Here is a 20792-nt window from a genome sequence, read left to right as displayed (position 1 = left end):
TATAGTCTGTCTTAATTTAAAGTGAAGACTGTGACTTGGGGACCAGGGTGAACAGAGTATGAAAATAGCGACAGAACAATAATCGTACAAACCATAGGAGTAATGCTGAGCAAAAACAGAGTCTACAAGTAAGTATGGTTGTGACAGTAACCAATAAAATCTATGAGCTGGTAAACTGTGATAGCACGACCCAGGCAAAAGGAACATGCCCAAATATGTTCTACTTAACAGGTAAACACTGAATGGTGCCTTGGCTGAAGGGATTGACAGACAGCAAAGTCTGTAAGCAAGTACAGCCGTAAAGGAGGTAAACAATATCACTTCAGGGGGTCCGTCAACAAGTATGACATGTTATCAAATAAAGATGGTTACTTCCAAGAGAATAGGCATAGACAATGACACACTGGATAACAAAAAAGCAAATAGGGAAAAAAGACCAGATCAGTGACCAAACAGGCAGACTAGTGTTGTAATGAGATGAACACTTACTGTATTTTAGATTGTGTGCTTAAATAACGATCATTGAGCAAGAAGCCAACTATCTATCATGAATACACTACTTACGTATCAGAGAAGGCAATTCACATAATCACACTATGGTGTCGTTAGACAATAAAACCGACTGTCCCACTGTTCCAAGTGATGGGAAGCATCACCTAAAGTCAACTAGTGCTGTAATCAACATAGCACAAGCTATCGTCAATTATTTTGCTTTTATACTCTGAGCTAGGTTCAACCGCAGAAAATAAACCTGAGAGGCAATCGTTGTTTAAGAATGGAGAGCTGTTTGTGCTTCAGAGCCTCGATTTTAAAATCCTGCTAATTCTAAAACAAATCTACAACTGTAAGATTAGAATTAATCAGTGGCATGGACATAAAAGCCAGAACATGCAGAACATGACCAAACAGACTTGTCTGAAAAAATGCAGCATTTTCTGTGCCATGTGGATCAGAATGCTAAGAAACCACTAATGGCGGGTGATATGGAATCGGTATGCAACGGGTAATTTCGATTTTTTTCCCCATGGATAGAATATATACAGTACGATATGATCTCTTTCCATAAGGGAACACAGGCTTAGTCATGTGAATCGACTTTCAGCGATGCAGCCTGGGCATGGTCTTTCAGGCTCTTTCCTTACATCCAATAGATACAGAGGATCATACTTAAAATGTGTGGGCAACGAGAGACTTAATTCACTTAACAGATTATATTTGGGGTGACCATCTACATTACAGGTTTAAAAGTAGAACATGGTGGCTCCAGAGGATGTGGTTTCGGTCAACTGGTCAGACCACTGCCTGATCATGTTTACATTAATGGAACTTAACTGTAGACAACACTCAAAAAACACTAGAGTGAAGGTACAGGAATGAGCTTGGCGATACTTAGGGACATGGAGGGGAAAAAATCTTCAATACTACACACTACTTCCAAGAAGAAGAGACTGTATACACCAATTATAACTGTCTACGAATCAAAAATCACAATAAATGAACTCATTCAGATAAAACTGATGACACCAAAGCAAAAACTAGGCTTGACCTAACCATCTGTCCCATGGCACACGGAAGCCCAGAAGGATAGAAAGGCTGAATGTAGAATACAAGAAAGACAATGGCGAATAACATATACAAATAAACATAAGTTGCAACTGAAAGATGCATTAAGAAATTACAAGACAGAAGTCAGAAAAGCCAAAAAAACACCACTATTTTGCCAATACCATTACTACTGCAGTGAGGAAAACTAAGAACGTTTGTGAGACTGTCAAAGAACTTGCTCACCCAGACTGCACAAAACAAATAGCAGAACCAACACAGGAACTATGTAATAAATTGTCAGACTTCTACCATTACAAAGTGAAACTAATCATAAAAGAGTATCGGTAAAGAGAACCCTCCAAAGCAAACGGAAGACCCTAAAAGCATGGACCTCCAAATAGTCACAACGTAACTCAACAGCTGGTGGAGCAGGGTATAAAACTGATGGAAAAAGCCTCATTAAATGACGGTGAATTTCAGGGCACTAGCAATGTCAATTTCTTCTGGCTCGCCACTAGACCCTATACCACAAACTCTGGAAAAAAGGGGGAATGAACTATTCCTGGCCTTATGGAAAATATGCAACCAATCACTTGTGGCAGGGTCGGTTCCAGCAGGGTGGAAGAATGGTCTAGTCACCCTCTTAGTGAAGAAACCCCAAGCTGACTTACAAGATCTTAGTAACTTTTGACCTATCTCGCAGCTCCCCTACCTGGTTAAGATAATAGAGAGACATACTAGTAAAATATTGGCAAACTTTCTAGAATCTAATCACCTACTTGACCCTGAACAGATGGGCTTTGGACCAGCCCATGGCACAGAATCTACGCTAACAATAGCAACAAATTAGTTAAGGAGGAGAGTTGATGAGGTAAAAATCAGCAGCCCTGGTTGTGTTAGATCTGTAGTCGGCGTTCGACACCGTCAACCTCCGAATCCTACTTGATAGATTAAAAGGGAATGGGGTGAAAGACACCTTTCTAAAATGGATTGAATCCTATTTACAGAGAGGTGGCAGGCTATCTACCCCCCCCCCCATTCAGATCAGAGCTGATGCATGGAGTGCCACATAACATGTGTAATTGTAAAGCGCACATTCACCACAACGGATATCTTGGCGCTGAATAACAGATGTTTATTGTTACCCAACTCAATGGTACTCATTTTATCAACCTCAGAAGGATGAAAGGATGAATGGACCTGCCAGTATTTGAACCTGTGACCAGGAGGTCAAACACAGGCCCCTACAGTGAACGCATTAGTCCACTAAGCCACCAGACAGGGGTCAGCACTGAGGCCTATTTTATTTAATGTGTATTTACGCCCCATACTGACCCTAATGAAATCCTTTGGGTTAACTTTCATAAACTATGCAGACAACACTCAGCTAATCATATCCCTGGATAATGAAGACCCGAACCAGCTGAATAACTTCCATGACCGCCTTACTGAAATGGCAAATTGGTTCAGTAACAACGCACTCAAATTGAGTGGATGCAAAACAGAGTTCCTGTGCTACTCCCCCAATAAAGTTTCCGGCCAACTCCGAGATAACTTTTTGGCCATGGACAAAAGCTGTGGATCTGTGTCCGGTAAAATCAATGCGAAATCTAGAAGAGCAGATAGATATGAAGTTCTCCGTGTAATCTCAGGTTAACAAAACAGTGGCCACTTGTCATGGGTTGATGAGAAACCCGAGAAAAAAAAATCATCCCCTTGCTTCCACAGCCAGCTAGAAAGCTGGTGGTACAGTGAGCAATTCTAAGCTGGATTGACTACTGCAATGCCCTTCTACTGTGAATTCCAGACAATCTATTAAAAATATTACGTAGAATACAAGGAGCGGCGGCTAAATTAGCCCTCAATAAATCATGGGCTGATTCCGCGAATGAAACTTTGAAGGAACTCCAGTGGCTACCAGTGAAAGAGAGAGGCACGTTCAAAGCAATGTGTACAGTCCATTAGGCCCTAAATAGATAAGGACCCAGACTCCTACAGGATAAACATACGTACAATAAACCTGCAAGGAGGCTGCGATCGTCATCAGTGTGGCGTCGCGGCCAGGGCGACTGACGCTGGAATCTGGGGATCAGGGTTCGATCCCCGGCTCCGGCGGCAGGTTAGCCCAGCACCATGTGACTCTGGGCAATAGCCTGCTTAATCTTCCCGACGGCCCCCAGCGCCTAGAGACCCTTACGGGTGATTGTGCGCTTTACAAATGTGGATTATTATTATCAGCGAACCCAATGCAAGTGACCAGGTTTAGGAAAAGCAGGGTCGGATGGGGAGCTTTACGAATTAGGGCAGCTCAAGCCTGGAGTAAGCTGCCAGGCTCCCTCAGTTCAAGCACAAACCTTTTTAGTTTTAGGAAGAGCCTAAAAACCTGGTTCTATCCTAAATAAACCAAGAATGGATGTCTCCAGTCTTTTTTGACAGTCTCAAATGAACTCCGATAGTGCCACGACACCTGCCAGGTGAACGTTGTGCGTTACAAATGAACAATTTTTAAAAAAAATAATTTGTTTACCAAATTCTCCACCATGCCTATGCATATTTAAATCTATACACATAAATAAACCACTGTCAAACCAAGACAATACATGCACAGAACGTTACATTAACACTTATTAATACTATAATTGTTCAGAAATAAATGCATACTGAAGAAAAGGGTGCTAGGTCGGATCTCTATGCTGAAGAGAAAACGCGAACTCGAGGGTGTGCCTAGGAACTCAACGCAGTACTTCACCCATCCCAAATTATCCAGGCCGCTGCAATCCTTCTTGCGATTCATGCGAGACATGCTGAAAGTGGCTGCTAGTAACTAACACTTGTCTGGACAACTCCTCCATAATCAGCATGGATGGTAGAGTAGCTGCTACTGAAAAGTACCCGAGGTAATACGTTTTTAAGACATGTCACTTGAATGTCTGAAAAGAGACAGACTTATTTATGCTCTCTGAAATATGCGCTTTCGCTAACCAATGAAATGACATACTTTATGATATAAAATATCTTTTTACCCCTGCAGTAAAGGATGAAGGAGCTTGTGTTTGAAAAAAATACAATTACTTCAGTCAACATCCAAATTTGGCAGCACGGTATCTGTTAATTGTCATTTCGTGACCTACCTGTGAGGACAGATCATCACTGGGCTATAATCTGTCAGTGAAGTGGCCCCACTAGCAATGGAAAACTCAAGAGGGACAAACCACATACTTCAAATGTATTTGCATTAACAACCACAGAGAAGCTGGTATATTCTTTCAGGCTGCCTCCACCATATTATATTATCTGACGGAATGGCTTCTCTTTACTGCCAGGTTAGTCATCCTAGCACTACAAGTAAAAAAAATGATCCATGCAGAGGCATTCCAATAGTTCTCATGCAGGATAAAGCATTATCTGTAAAGTGACACAGAAAGCTCCATTTGCTTCTTCTGATCAATATAAATGCATCCAACACAGGATTCTAGAAAGAAACAATCATGACTTCGTAGAGATGTACTCTATCGATAATTTCCTCCTACACGAATGCGGATAGGAAGTAAGCATGCTCGGACTCTGGGGGAGTGCAATCTGATCCACAGAACAGGTAACCCAATTATATTTGCCAGTCCCATGGTTAGGGAGAACAAAAAAAACATACCCGACAGAACTGAGAGCACTCCATGTGGGATCCATGCTCTTAAACCCGTGTGCAGTGAACGTTACAACCATCTTGCTTCACCAGGCCCATAATACTGTGCCTGAAAGGAGCCTTTAACCATCCCACCACAGGTGCTGGGTGGCCCCCACCGAACCCCATAACAGTAAGCACTGAAATTGCTTAACTCCAGCCTGAATAGATGCCTACTCCAATAAAGCCTTGCTAAAGTGCTGCATACTCCTGTAGGCCTTCTATCTAACCACTTAACAGCTGTTTCTATCACCATGTCAGCGAACCTACTCCATTATCTAAAACTGATCACCCTCAAGCATCACGCTCTTTATAATGTCCTGTTGCTTTATTATCTACCCTATGCCTATAGTTTCACCGTCGTAGTCCAAACTTGTGACCCTCGACCAATACTTGCTGCCTACTTCTCACAGATGCCCAATTCCACACACATGCCCAGCCCTCACCTTTCTCATTGCGGATGGGCACGGCCCCCGCCGTGGACTGGATGGGCGGCTGCTTGTTCAGGTTGTTGTTGATGTTATTGGCCGCCATAACGGCAGCTGCGTGTCCGTCCCAAGACATTTTGACAACCGGCACCGACCCCGAGATCTCCAGGTAAACTGTACAAACCGGAAGCGGAAGTATTCTCAGACGTACACAAACAAGCCGTACGCTCGCGGTGTCATAAAGACGCGACCAGCTATAAACGGAATAAGATTGGCAGTAGCAGCCAGCAAACAGCAGATGGCAGCACAGGGTCTGTAATCACGCTCAGTGCGGTGGTTCGCGTGTGTCTAAATTGTCTATGATTTTAGGGCTCCCCCTGCTGACATTTCTCTGTATTTGTGCAAGTTGTTTTGGATTTGTGATGCTCATTGAGAAGGCTATGTATTAATATCACATAGAATAATAACGCGCATAAGGAGTCTGATGTTGATCGTGTTTTTTTTGATTTACATTTCTTTTATTGATTTCAAACACAGGGAAAATGAACGAGCCATTGTGCTCTTTGGTCATCGGGGTGCAACCCGGCAGTCGTATTACGGTATTCGGCCAATCAAAGGTAAAGTTAAACAAGCATTTACAATGCAATGGTTTCGCCTTTGGAAAAGTTAGAGCTATTGGCATTGTAAATGACAAAATTTGTATTTATGTGTTGGTTTTGAAAACAGATAAATAAATGGCATTGTCATTTACATTGCCGATAGCTTAATCTCTCGCAAATGTGAGACTTATTGTACCCTACGGACGAGCTCAGCAGACAGCAATTACTACCACACATACACACCCAGAGCCACACACACACCCAAAGCCACACACACACACCCAGAGCCAGCAACACACACACACCCAGAGCCACACACACACACACCCAGAGCCACACACAAACACACACCCAGAGCCACACACACACACCCAGAGCCACACACACACACACCCAGAGCCACACACACACACACACACACACACACACACACACACACACACACACACACCCAGAGCCACACACACACCCAGAGCCACACACACACACACACACCCAGAGCCACACACACCCACCCAGAGCCACACACACTCACCCAGAGCCACACACACCCACACAGAGCCACACACACTCAGGAGAGCAAGCACAGCGAGGGGGCAGGGAAGCAAGCACAGCGAGGGGGCAGGGAAGCAAGCACAGCGAGGGGGCAGGGAAGCAAGCACAGCCAGGTTGCAGGGGAGCAAGCACAGCCAGGGGAAGTGGAACCAGGGGGCGGAGGAGCAAGCACAGCCAGGGGGCGGGGAAGCAAGCACAGCCAGGGGGCAGGGAAGCAAGCACGGGCAGGGAAGCAAGCACAGCCAGGGGGCAGGGAAGCAAGCACAGCCAGGGGGCAGGGAAGCAAGCACAGCCAGGGGGCAGGGAAGCAAGCACAGCCATGTTTCCAGTGCTTGGCTATTCTGAACAAACCATTGGTATCCGGCCTGCCACTCAAATGAAAACAACTCCCAGAATACCATAAATAGCTAAATGAAACCTCAGAAGTAGAAACATTATGTCCTGACTACACGAGAGAGGCTGCAATTGTAACTGCGAGGGACCAATACCACTGAACTGGGAAGAAGACGGCGTACAACTTTAGTGGAGGAATAACAACCTCGTACACTACTGCATACCACAGGTTTGAACGCTACTTCAGAAATGCACAGCACAGAAAGAATAACATTACCTAATGTACTTGTGTAATGTAGTTGGTGCTCATGTAAAGCACTCCAATACCTACTTTCGCGTTATTTAAAACTTCCCAAAAATAGAAGCGGGTTTGAAGTCCTGGCAACGTGTTACAAATGTAGTTCATTAAAAAAAGTTTTTTCTTGTTATTGAGGCCGCAGAAACAGCCAGCCTCGAGGAGCAGCTTCAAGCATGGGGAGTAACTGTGACGGTGAGTAAGCTGTTTTCTGGGCTAGTTCTTTAGATGCTTACCGTGCCGCGGGGACGGGGCTTCGTGATAGGAGAATAAAGACTCTGCAATGGACAGAGGCTGGTAATCTATAAGAGCGGCATACGTGGCATTGTGTGAGGATTGGGCACGAGATGACTGACTCGGTGAAGTCTGTGAAGGGAGCAGGACTTTGTGGCCATTTGAGGATTGGAAAAGCGAATGCCATAAGTGGACTGACTGGGGTTGTAATAGAAGGCTTTCGGCGTTACAAAGGGAAACTTAATCAACGGGGCATTGGGTTAAGGAGAAGTGGACTGTTCTATGAAGAGAGCGGGGTTGGGGAGTAGGTGAGATGAGGTTTTCAGGCTGTGGGCTCCCTGGGGCAATTGTTTGACGTTATCGTTAGCGAGAGCGGGATGGAGAAGAGCTGCGGGGAGGAGAGCTGCGGGCAGAGGGAAGGGGGGCCACGCACGACAACAAACCAAGACCACAGGACACCCAGAGGACAAAAACAAAGACAACAGACACGAAGAACAGTACACAGAGACGACAGGACACGGACAAGACCTACAAAGTAAACAACCAGAAAACAAAGACAAGCCACGGACGTACAAAATGCCGCTTACCTGCTAGCAAATCAAGGAAATTGAAATCGCGCAACCCACCCCTGCAAAACACACGTCCAAAATGGCCAAAACATGCCGAGAAAAAAAAAACCATCCGCCCACCGCCGCATGATGTTCTAAAAGGGGCGGAATGAGAAAAAATCTACGGAACGCCCACGAATATGCTCGGAGGATAACGGACAGATCTCTCTTCCAATGGCTAGCCTCCATTTATGAAGCTAGCCAATGGAACAGACAGGCGGGACAAAGCCCCGTACTGCTAAACAAAAGATTTCGCCTGCGCGAACACTGCTGCGCAGTGGACGCCAGGCGAAACCTAAAAAGAAGAAACATCTCCCCACCCTCCTCCTCCCCAGGAAGGAACACACATCTATGAAAAGAGAGTACGACGGGCAATCTGGGAAAAGACCGCATGGAGTATGCTAAGTAGTGGAATCGTTGGGGCCAGTCAGTCTAGGGGGTCTCTGCAAGTCTCAATAGTCGCAGATCTTTGGGGCAGGTAAGCTCCGTAATCTCTGATGTCAATAATGTAAGAAAGGGTGCCCATAGATCGTGAAAGGAAGTCCCTGGGTGAGTCAAAGAGAGAGAGATCTTTTCCATTCCCAAAATGGCCCACAACCTATGAAGCCATTCTAGGCGTGTAGGGACTGTCTTGGTACACCAGTGAGTCAAAACATTTTGTACCGCCGCCCCTAGGGCGAGTGCCATCTGATTACCCCTCTGGAATTTTTAGGGGGAAAGTAATGGTGTTAGGGAGGCCCAGAAGAACATAGACCGGGAATCAGGGAATCTGGGTGTCAAGGATCTGCAGCAATATGCCCCCAGGGAGGGACACTCCCACAGCAGATGAGTAAGGGTGCTCAGTGAACCACAGACTCACCAACACTACGGACTTCGGGACAGGTTGCCTCTATTGAGTCTTACAGTTGGTAGGTACCAATAAGTGGCCACTTTAGTAGCAGTCTCAATGGAGGCGACGTTACGTGCTGATCGTCAGGCCCTATAGTAGATATCAGTCCATTCTTTCTGTGTCTGGGCCCTACCCAACTCCCCCTCCCATCGTAGTTGGCCGGGAGTCTTCCCAGTGTCAGGAGTGCCTCTGGCAAATTTATATAAGTCTGACGTGCGTCACTATGTCGAGTGAGCAGCCACCTCTCAAACGGAGTGAGATGTCTCACCGCGCCCTCCTGCACCTCATTGTGGAGAACCCAGTTGTCATGTCTTGCATACAATAAGGACACGACGCTTGTGGATCTGGTAACGCAGCCTTTATTATCTTGACCCTTCCTTTTACCGTCCCTAGTCTGTTCCGCCCCTTATCCTGTTTCCCCGCTCCTCCCTTTCCTGTCCCTCCCACGTCTCCACCCTGTGATGACTAGACAAGCTGATTCTCGGGTCTGAGGAGAGGACTGCTGGAGATTGACGTCTCCTTGGCTGGAGCTTCTGATAGCTTGTTAAGGGCATCTTTGACTGCCGAAGTGCACTTTTGGAAATGTGACACATTTTGTGTGATCCTTTTGTTTTCAGATTCCGCGGTTATCATAGTTCCTTTTTGTTGAGTGACTATCAGGGGTTCAGCCTGATAGCGACAGTCCGTTTTCCTCTGTTGCTCTTGTTTGACTAGCACCCAGTCTCCTTCCTGAATGGACAGGTCTTTGGCTCTCCGCCGGGCATCAGCATAGACCTTCATCCTCTCCTTGTTCTTGCGATCAGTGTCGGCAATGTCACTATGCGTCCCGTCAGGTGTGTGACACTGTATAGCGTCCTCCAGGGTGGGTATTCTGGTTCGTATGGGACGCCCTAGCATGAGGGTGGCAGGGCACTTGCCAGTGGTCGCATGTGGAGTTGCGCGATATGCCCGCAAGACTTCCTTCAGGGCAACTTGCGGATCCTTTTTGTCGAGAGCCGCCTGTTGAAGTGTCTTTTTCAGAGTGGCCAGGAAGCGTTCAACCATCCCGTTAGCTTGCGGCCACAGAGGAGTGATCTTACGATGCTTAAAATTAAGATGTTTAGCAAATCCTCCGAACTCTTGACCGTTGAACAGTGGTCCATTGTCTGTTTTAACTTTTTTCCGTATGCCCCAGGCAGCAAATAATTCATCCAGGACAGCGATGGTAATGGCAGCTTTGGTGGATGAGACAAACTGTGCGATTGGAAATCTTGAATATTCGTCCATGATGACCAGAACGTATTTTCCCGATTGAAGAGGCCCAAAGAAATCCAGAGCAATATCTTGCCAGACGCCAGTGGGTAGTGTGGATATTTGAAGGGGAGCTGGAGGTTCTCCTTGGCTCACCAGTTGGCATTGAGGGCAGTCCTTGAGAGTCAGTTCGACCATCTGATCCAGGAGCGGGAAGCACACTTTCTCTCGAAGCGCTCTTTTAGTTGCCACCACTCCACGATGTCCTTCGTGCGCTAGATTGATTACACCTTTGAAGGATTCAAAATTAATCTATCAGGCTATACTTACCAATAGCCCATATACATTCATCAGTAATAATAATTCAGTCGGCAATGGAGAAGGTTCAATCGTTTATTCAGAAAATACAAGCCCTGGCAGGGGAGCCTCAGTCTACACGACCCTCGGAGGTGCGCAGAGGAGACTGGTTACATGTTCAAAACACAAAGCATATATACGTTTCATGTGTTCAAGATGACACCCTACAAGGAAAGATACAAGTTGTCCGTATGCCAAGAGGAATACCCATATAAGGCACAATTGATTGCTAGTAGCCTAGGCCTAAGCTATTCTGGGGGCAGGTCAGTAAGGTGCCTCTGTGTCTATCTGTAGCCCGGGGAGTACAGGAACGGGCTCGGCTAGAATGTGCGCATCCCACAAGAAAGGCAGATGTGACCTTGGGTTTCCTTGAGCAGACGACTAACAACTATAATAAGCGGCCTGACTATCGAGAGAGTTTCGACCAGCAAAGGTGATCACGTGATTTCAGGGAAACCACACGAGCACACAGGGAAATGAAACAAAATGGTTCCGGTTATATCAATAGAAATGAACGAGTAAAAGTGAATCTATGGCCACTAAAAGTTCATAATGCATTCTAACTATGTGATTATATATTACGGGGTTACATTGGATATATTAGGCCAATTAATGCATGGTATCGAAAATTCGATCCCAACAGACGGCCCTTTTGGCCTACTATAGCCAATACAATTTATTCTACAAAAATCCCTTCGTCGATCTGCATGAGATCCGATACTTCCTTCTGAATTATCTGCTTCTCGACCTTTACTTGCAGAGAAAAATGCAAAGCAGATGTCATTCGATTTGCGCAAAATGAACAGCAAGCCGGGCCACACTGGAGACACAAGCAACACGTGAATATCACTCCAAAAGCTCCGGCCAGCACTATGAATATCTTCCAACCCCAGGTGGCTAAAAGACCCCAGAACCAGCTACTAAGGGACCAGGTACCATTGTCCACACGGGCCTCACCGGCTAATCGATGTAATTTCTGTATAGCTAAGTGGATGGTAGGGGCGGAATCTGGAATAAACACACAGCAAGAGCTGCCGATCACACAACAGGCTCCTCCCCTATCTGCGAGGATGACGTCAAGAACCATCCGGTTCTGGAGCGAAACAAGCCTCGTCGCTGCAAGCTCTACAGTGATATTAGTTAAAATCCCAGTAGTGGTCTGGACCACGTTTTCAACTATTCAGGACAGGCGTCGTATGCTGCGGCTATTGAATATAGGTCCCCAGAAAGGGACAAGGCCCTTACTAAAATTCTCGAATTGCTGTAGGGAGGTATCTGTTTGGTCAGTACTATCAGTGTCATAGCTTCTAACATTTCGGCTACCCACTGCTTCTTTCTGGACTAACTGATGAGTTCGGTGATAGTCGGGCGGAGCGATGTACACAGGAGGGTAGAGGAATGAGAGATAGCAACTTCCGGCCCATCCCCGGGGAAGCCATGTGTATGCATTTTCACCACAAACGAAATATACATCGGGTGGAGTGATCATAGGTGGGGTACTATATACCTGCAAAGTGTATGTGTAATTACAACTGCTCTTTCCTACCGTAACATGACCTCGTCCCTGTATGCAAAAAGGGGATGTTGTATTAATGATGGGAATCGGCAAGGCCTTGTCATTCGTAACATTTCTTTCCTTAAAATGTTGGAAATACATGGTGTCGTTAAAGAGTTCAAAATCCTGCATTTCCTCCATTAGCCATGTAACATTCTTATAATCTGTATACACATTCATACAAGCATTGGGGTCTAGAGAACCCTCTCCCTCATTTCCTGCTGCATCAAATCCTTGATGTTTTTCTATATATTTCAAAATAGCTTCATTATCCTTTTTACAGTATAAATTTTCGGTTCAGCTACATAATGTGAATACATTAAAGATAACAACTGGAACCAGCTTCACAGCTAGCTAAATATGACATCGGCAAGGAGATAAACAGTTCATGCTGGTGCATGACTGAAGGAAGTAACCCACATACCCAACAATTCGTCTTATTCGTGGTGCTGTGTGTCTGGTGCAACATTTCAATAAAAGCATTTTTCATATAAGTTTCTCTATGTCTAGCCTTGTGAGGGGGCAAAGAATAGAAGAGATGCTCTTCCGGGGCAACAGTAGTTCCTAACAACTTCTGTGTTGGGTGCTGAAATTCTAAATATACGAATACACACATCATAATTATTGTAATAATAACAATGAAAGCAACGAATGCCACCTTCACTCTGGTGGACCATCCGGAAAATAAATGCATATTATCCACATATCGACGAGGGGCCAGTGGCCTTTCATCCTCCATCGCAAATCGACCAAAGGGAAACATACTCTCTATAAGTCCAAATTTAACTCGGTCCCTCTCTATAAGTCCAAAAACTATCTTTGTATCCACAAAGCACGCACACCACCAGAGGGGATCTTCTTCCTGTGTCCGTTCTAGAGCCTCACAGGCAGACTCTCACCATCCTTTGAATGAAAAAGAAAATGATCTCCTTCGTCTGGAAAAACAACCGCGGCCCCCGGCTCAGTCTTTCTTTCTGAACAGAGCTACTTAATACAGTATTCCAAGCCTCAACGAGTTCAGTCCAGTGTCTCGCTCAGTACCCCAGTGTACCTATCTAATACTTTTCAAATGAAGTCTTTCCATATCTTCTTCCACGGAAAACAGTGGTACCGCGCTGTTTTCGGGGCCGCAGGTCGTAGTTACAGCAGCCAGGTTGCTCCTGGTCAGAAAACAACTCAGCTGCAGGGGCATCAGATGCATTTGACCCCTGTGATATATCAGAGATGTTGGCCTCCGTTGTTTGAGCCTCCTCCTTGTCACCGGAGGGCAATGCTTCACTTGGCTGCCCCTCCTCTCGAGCTTCAGAAAAGGGCACAAAGCTTGGCAGCGACTCTCCTTCCTGGCTAGGAATTCCTTCACGGTTTTGCAAATCAAAGGGTAAAGGAAGCGGAAGGTGCTTCAAATGGGACGCATGAATCCAGTGTTTGCGCCCATGCACCTTCACCGCCAACCTTGTAGCAAGTATGATCTGGTAAGGGTCAGACCATTTCGGTTCCAGACTCGATTTCCGTTGATAATTCCTCACCAGGACCCACTGGCCGGGTTCCAACCGATGTCCTGGACCCTCTGGTAGCGGCCACAATGTCTCGGATACCTGTTGATGAATAGAACACAGATCTTTAGTCAATGCATATAAATAGTGTGTCATCAAAGGATAGTCAATATCTCTAAAGGATCTGGGCCTAGGGACTCCCCACACATTGGCGGGTCGAACGAATATCACTTCATAGGGAGATAAACCCGTTCGTGTGTGTGGGGTGGTTCTCAAAGACAATAAAGCCAAGGGCAGGGCATCAGGCCATTTTAATCCTGTACTAGCACATATCTTGGCCATCTTTAACTTCAATATGCCATTATATTTTTCGACTAGGCCTGCAGACTGAGGATGTCTGGCTGCATGAAACTTCTGCCTAATTTGTAGTCCATCACAAACACTCTGGACCAGGGAAGCATTGAAGTGTGAACCATTGTCAGACCAGATAATTCGGGGTAAACAAAAGAGGGGAAAATATTCTTTAATCAAAGCTTTAGCAGTGGCAACTGCGGTGGCTTCCTTAGTGGGGTAGGCTTCGACCCATTTACTGAACGCGCAAACCACCACTAGCACATATTTTAAATTATTTACTCTCTCCATCTGTATGTAATCAATCTGAAGAACTTCAGAGGGCAAAGACGGTGGTGCAAAATTTCCACTCAGGACCGCCTCTTTGCCCCCCGAATTGTAACGTAAGCATACTGGGCAATATTTAACCACATGCACGGCTGTTTTGGAAATATTTGGGTTATTCCAAACTGGGTCCAACACAGCACAAATACCTTTCGCCCCTATGTGTGCTGGACCATGGGCCATTGTCACTACAGCATAAACCAATGCATTAGGGAGTAACCAACGTTGTCTCTCAGTTCGATCCACCCAACATTAATTTTTGTCCAATTGTCCCACTTCTTGTTCCCATTTCTGTGTCTCCTCTACGGTAGGTTCCTTCTGTAATTCTTTTACACTTTCAATGGTATTGTCAAACACAGATGTTTCTGCCACCCACCGGGCTGAGGCACTAGGGAACATGGGAGTCATCTTAGTTTGCGCTGTTTCTTTAGCTACTAAGTCAGCATATGCATTTCCCTGTCCTATAGAATCAATGATTTTCTGATGGGCGCTGCATTTGATAATGGCAATTTTATCTGGTAACGTCAAGGCATGCAATAAACGATCGAATAGAGGACCGTGTTGGATTTTCTGACCATGTGTGGTAAAGAAACCCCTTTCCCGCCACAGCCTCCCAAAGCTATGGGCGACGCCAAAGGCGTACTGGCTGTCTGTGTAAATATTTACTCTTAAGCCTTTACTGATCTCACAGGCTCTTAACAAGGCTATTAGTTTAGCTGCCTGCGCTGAGTGATGTGAAATCCTAGCGGTTTCCACCACAGTTTTCAACGTTGTAATGGCATATGCAGCTGTGGTCGTACCATCTGGTAATTTAAAACAAGAACCATCCACATTTAAGTCTCCTTGGGATTCTGGTAAAGGGGTGTCAGTAAGGTCTACACGACCTTTTGTTTCTTCCTCAGTCCTGAATATACAATCATGAGCGTCATTTGTTAAAGCATCGGAAGGGAGAGGCAATAATGTGGCTGGATTCAATGTAGCACATATTTTAATTGTAATATGTGGTGCAAACAATGTTAATTCATATCCTGTCAAACGAGCACTCGTAAGGTGCTGGGTCTTAGTTCTATTTAACAGAATATCTACTGCATGTGGTACCAAGACTGTGAGTTCCGTATTCAAAACGATACCCTCCGATTGCCGGATGGCCATCGCCACTGCTGCAGTAGCCCTCAGACAACTGGGGAGGGCTTGGGCAACCATGTCTAATACTGATGAAAAGAAAGCACAGGGTCTCTGTTTCCCTCTAAAATCCTGTGTTAATACTGAAAGGGAACAACCGTCCACCTTGTGCACATAAAGTGAAAAAGGCTTCCGGTAGTCCGGAGTACCCAAAACAGGTGCAGAACACAAAGCAGATTTCAAAGAGTCAAAGGCTTCTTGACATTCATCCGTCCAGGGTAGGGGTTCATGCACATCCTTGGTTGTCAGATACAACAAGGGTTTAGAGAGAAGTGAATAGTTAGGGATCCATTGGCGACAGTAAGAGGTTATGCCAAGAAAAGCACAAACATCACGTTGAGTACGAGGTACAGACATATTAGTAATTACAGATATTCGTTCTGGTGTTAGTTGTCTCCCCGCTTTCGATAGCAAGTGGCCAAGGTAGGTCACTTCCTGTCGACAATATTGAAATTTAGAGAGGAAGACTTTATTTCCTTTATCAGCCAAATGATGTAACAATTTGACCGTTGCTTCCTTGCAACCTTCCTCCGTATCAGAGGCCACCAAAATATCATCCACATATTGGATGATAGCGTTGCCCGCAGGCAAAATTAACTCATCCAGAACTGCCTTTAAAGCCTGGCTATAAATGCTGGGACTTTCTGTATGATTCAGAAAAGGGGGTGGTGATGAACAGAGTGTCTGAATTAAGCAGACCACTCTTACCCAGTCCAAAGATCAGGGCTTGATCCATCACCGTTATTTAGCTCACTGCCCCATCCCAGCTCAGAACCTGGCTATATGCAAATTAGTCTGTCCCTGGCCCAGTGCATCATGGGAACAGGGCAGACCAAACTACCAAGCCAATTCTTCACCAGAAAGGAGACAAGCTACCGGGGACCGGTTTCTGGCATTTCAGCCTCGTCGGCCCGGCTTGCTTGAATCCTGATGGAGCAGTGAGCAAGGGACTCATGTCTGAGTATACCCTTCCACGCTTATGGTGGACAAAATGATTCAGAAAAGGGGGTGGTGATGAACAGAGTGTCTGAATTAAGCAGACCACTCTTACCCAGTCCAAAGATCAGGGCTTGATCCATCACCGTTATTTAGCTCACTGCCCCATCCCAGCTCAGAACCTGGCTATATGCAAATTAGTCTGTCCCTGGCCCAGTGCATCATGGGAACAGGGCAGACCAAACTACCAAGCCAATTCTTCACCAGAAAGGAGACAAGCTACCGGGGACCGGTTTCTGGCATTTCAGCCTCGTCGGCCCGGCTTGCTTGAATCCTGATGGAGCAGTGAGCAAGGGACTCATGTCTGAGTATACCCTTCTACGCTTATGGTGGACAAAATGATTCAGAAAAGGGGGTGGTGATGAACAGAGTGTCTGAATTAAGCAGACCACTCTTACCCAGTCCAAAGATCAGGGCTTGATCCATCACCGTTATTTAGCTCACTGCCCCATCCCAGCTCAGAACCTGGCTATATGCAAATTAGTCTGTCCCTGGCCCAGTGCATCATGGGAACAGGGCAGACCAAACTACCAAGCCAATTCTTCACCAGAAAGGAGACAAGCTACCGGGGACCGGTTTCTGGCATTTCAGCCTCGTCGGCCCGGCTTGCTTGAATCCTGATGGAGCAGTGAGCAAGGGACTCATGTCTGAGTATACCCTTCCACGCTTACTGTATAGCCTTGGGGAGCAAGCATAAATCTGAAGCTTCGGCCTCCTAATGAGAATCCGAAGATATGCCTGCTATCAGGGTGGATCGGAATACTGAAGAAGGCGTTCTTTAAATCTATTACAGAAAAATATTGGGCCTTAGGAGGAATCATTGTAAGAATGGTTGTTATGTCCGGCACCACTGGGTATTGAGGGACTACTATCTTATTGACTGCTCGAAGGTCAATCACAAAACGATAGGCAGTTTTATAATCAGGGGCACCATCAATTGGGGTCCTTTTCAAAATCGGCAAAATGGGACTATTACAAACATTAGCAGCTGTTTTCTCCACCACTCCTTTGTCAATGAGGTCACGAATGATATGCAACAAGGCGTGTTCACCTTCTGGCGAAATCTTGTACTGAAGAATGCGTGGCATCTGTGCATTTGGTTTCAGGGTTATTGACACAGGAGCTATTCTTAACAGACCGACATCAGTGTTCCCGGTTGCCCACAGTGTCCGAGGAATGGTGGAGAATTCAGGAGGCAAAGTCTCATTTTTAGCCAAGTATTGGGCCTTTGTCACCGATGGTTTCTGCATTGTCAGAAAGACACCATCCTGGGAACAATAAATGCGAGCATGTAATCGTTTGAGAATGTCTAACCCTAAGAGGTTTTCACCACAATTAGAAGTCAGAAGGAAGGGGGTGTGCATAGAAATAGGACCTATCGTAAAAGGCAGAGGTTTCGAAACGGGGCTCACTACCGGTATTCCAGAGAATCCCACTGATACATTATTTTGGCCAGACAGAGCTGCCCCTGGGACCAGTGTACGAGTGACTGAACTACTCATCGCCCCAGTATCCACTAAAAACTTTCCTGATGTACCCAACAGTTCTCCTTGTACATAAGGTCCCTCTTGGTCAACTGGTACTGTAATATGGCCCCCGCTCTGTCCATGGCTGTCTCATGCATAATCCCGTTCATCGTATCTATCATCCTGATAAGTCTCGTTGTAGTATTGTCTGTTCTGGGGGTCATCAAAATAATTTTTCCGAGAACCCTAACGTTGCAACTCCTCTCTTCTCATGCTGTTCTGATCTACGTTCCCTCGGCCTCTACCTCGCCCTCTACTAGGTCCATTCCTTGCCAATAACAGAGGGCAATCTACTCTCCAATGGCCTTCCTCCTTACAATAAGAACATTGATTTATTCCAATATTCGTTGGGACTCCCCTTCCTCTTCCTGTTGTTTGACCTCTCTGTAAGGGACCTCGTACTCCTCGTCCTGAATTATTTCCTCTACTAACTTGCTGCAGTAGCACCCTAGTTTTTAGATCCTTAGTCCTTTTCTCCGATTTCTCTTTACTCTCATTTTCTCTGTGTTCATAATATTGGGCCATGCTAAGAATAACAGAGGGTGCGGCCGTAGTCCATGTGCTTTCTGCCGATTGGAGACGGGTCATAACCTCAGGAAGCAAGTTTGTGACAAATCTATTTACAAATAATCGAATTCCACCCCCCGTAGAGAGGTCCTGACCACTAAAATCTATGAACACCTTCTCAGACCTGGTGAAGAAATCGGACACACTTTCGTCCTTTTTCTGTTTACATGCTGTCAATTTATCCCAATCTACCTTCCTCGGAGGGAGGAGAGTCTGCATATAGGTAACAATCTTTTCTGGTACTGCTAATATCTCATCCCGGGGTTTCTCACCCGGCTTTCGTTCCTTATCCCAATCTTTTAATTGATTCCAAGTTCCCCCCAACTCAGGAATGTGGTCTGTATCATGTATCTGTCTCCAAATATCCACCGGAATTAGGAGACCGAAAAATAACTCAATGTCAGCAATAGTCATAATGGCCGAATTGGCAGCTTCCGTCAATTCTTTATAATAGGCAATAGGATTTTTGCGGGGGTCAGGGAGCTGGGCTTTTAACGTAAGGACCTCACTTCGTTTCCAAGGGTTGTAAACCCATTGTTCCTGAAGTCTAGCGTCCACACGCGCTCTGATAACATTTCCCCCGTTATCCCTTATTTCAGGTAGTTCCGGGAAGAAAAGAGGATGCACCTCTCTCATGGGGTGCTGTGCCCCCCATTCAGCACTCTTTCGGTGCATCCTTTCCCTATAATGCAAAAGGGTGTTTACATTCTGGTACACTTCCTTAATTTGGAGATGAAATTTATGAGCATGATCCCTGATGTCACGCAGTATCTGAGGAGGTAATCCTTCCTCAAAACACTGTTCCCATAGTGAGATTAAGCGGATCACCATGCTCTCTAGAGCCAGCTGTTGTGCAACGGGTTCAAAATCCTTCATAGTACTCCAAATATCTTCTAAAGTATAAATAGGATTCCGCATCCACTGGGATGCCTGAATTATAATAGCTCTCCTTTCTTCCTGTCCCAACAGCGACCGAGTGAAAGCTCGTTGATCACTCAAGTCAGACAGCGGTCGCTTGGGCGTGGCCCCCGGACCAACTATATTTCGAAGGTCTAAAGTGGTCTGAGTCAGAGGAGAAAGGAATACAGGGTGCAAGGGAGAAGGGACAGCCTCGTCCGGCCGAAGGGATAATAAGGGTGAGGTAGTTTGTCGGAGAGAAGGAGGGGAAATCGGAATATCAGATACCAATCCACTAACGGGGGCCGTGGCGACCATCCCCGAGGGTGGTCGCGCGGTCGAGACAGCACCCGCTTGGTCTACTCGTACCACAGGCACGGCTGGATACAAGCCTTGCGGGGCATAAGGAGGGGGTGGTCGAGTTTCCAGCAATTCCTCCAACTCATCCCCTGTCTCTAGTCGAGCCACATAGCTTTTATCAGTTTCCAACCGGAACTGCCTATCCATTCGTTCAATATTCTTTTCCACCTTTTCCTTATCATACGCTATGGCTTTCTCGGTGACCGTTTGACCCGACTTCATCTTTCCTAACTTCTCTTCCCTGATTCGTCGCCTTTTTGCTTCCTTTAACCATAAGTTCAAGGAATCAAACATAGACTGACGACTTTTTTTCATAAACAATTTATTCTGTATATAGTTAATCTTTTTCTCATCGAAAGACCCAGAGAGAGGCCATTGCAAATCCGAATTATCCTTGGTGTATTTGTTCCAAAGATTATTAAACAAAAACGGCTGTAAACCATGTTTGGTATACATATCGAAACTGGGGCTGCCCACGGGAGGGGCAGGCTGTCTTTCTTGGAGCCGTGTACCTCTACGACAACAACACCCAAAAGATATTTTGCTAAAACACGACATTATGATAATACTTTCACGTTACTTTCAGTGACAAAAAATCTCACAATACCTGCATACTTGGACGCGTCCTTTCTCTCATCCACTCATACACCTTTTATTCCAAAGTCACAAAAAAAAAGTGCTGTAAAACAGTGCAACAAAAGGGGGTGGTGATGGACGGAGCATCCGAATCAATCAAACACTCACACCCAGTCAAAAGATCTGGGTCTAATCCATCACCGTTCTTTAGCC

The 20792-nt window shown here is 45.8% G+C and overlaps 1 protein-coding gene across 1 annotated transcript in view; it reads right to left on the bottom strand.

The window, feature by feature from the left end:
• MFAP1 (microfibril associated protein 1) overlaps positions 1 to 5904 on the bottom strand; it is a 30681-nt gene extending 24777 nt beyond the window's left edge. Inside the window, 1 exon segment of the mRNA XM_078683276.1 lies at positions 5671 to 5904. Within this exon segment, the coding sequence (XP_078539402.1) occupies positions 5671 to 5788 (118 nt within the window). The 5' untranslated portion in view covers positions 5789 to 5904.
• Positions 5905 to 20792: the final 14888 nt, after the last annotated feature.

The sequence above is a fragment of the Lissotriton helveticus genome, chromosome 3_1 (genome assembly GCF_964261635.1).
Source record: "Lissotriton helveticus chromosome 3_1, aLisHel1.1, whole genome shotgun sequence".
Taxonomy (NCBI): Eukaryota; Metazoa; Chordata; class Amphibia; order Caudata; family Salamandridae; genus Lissotriton; species Lissotriton helveticus.
Note: the sequence above shows the minus strand (reverse complement) of the source record. Positions and strands in the feature narration are given on the sequence as shown.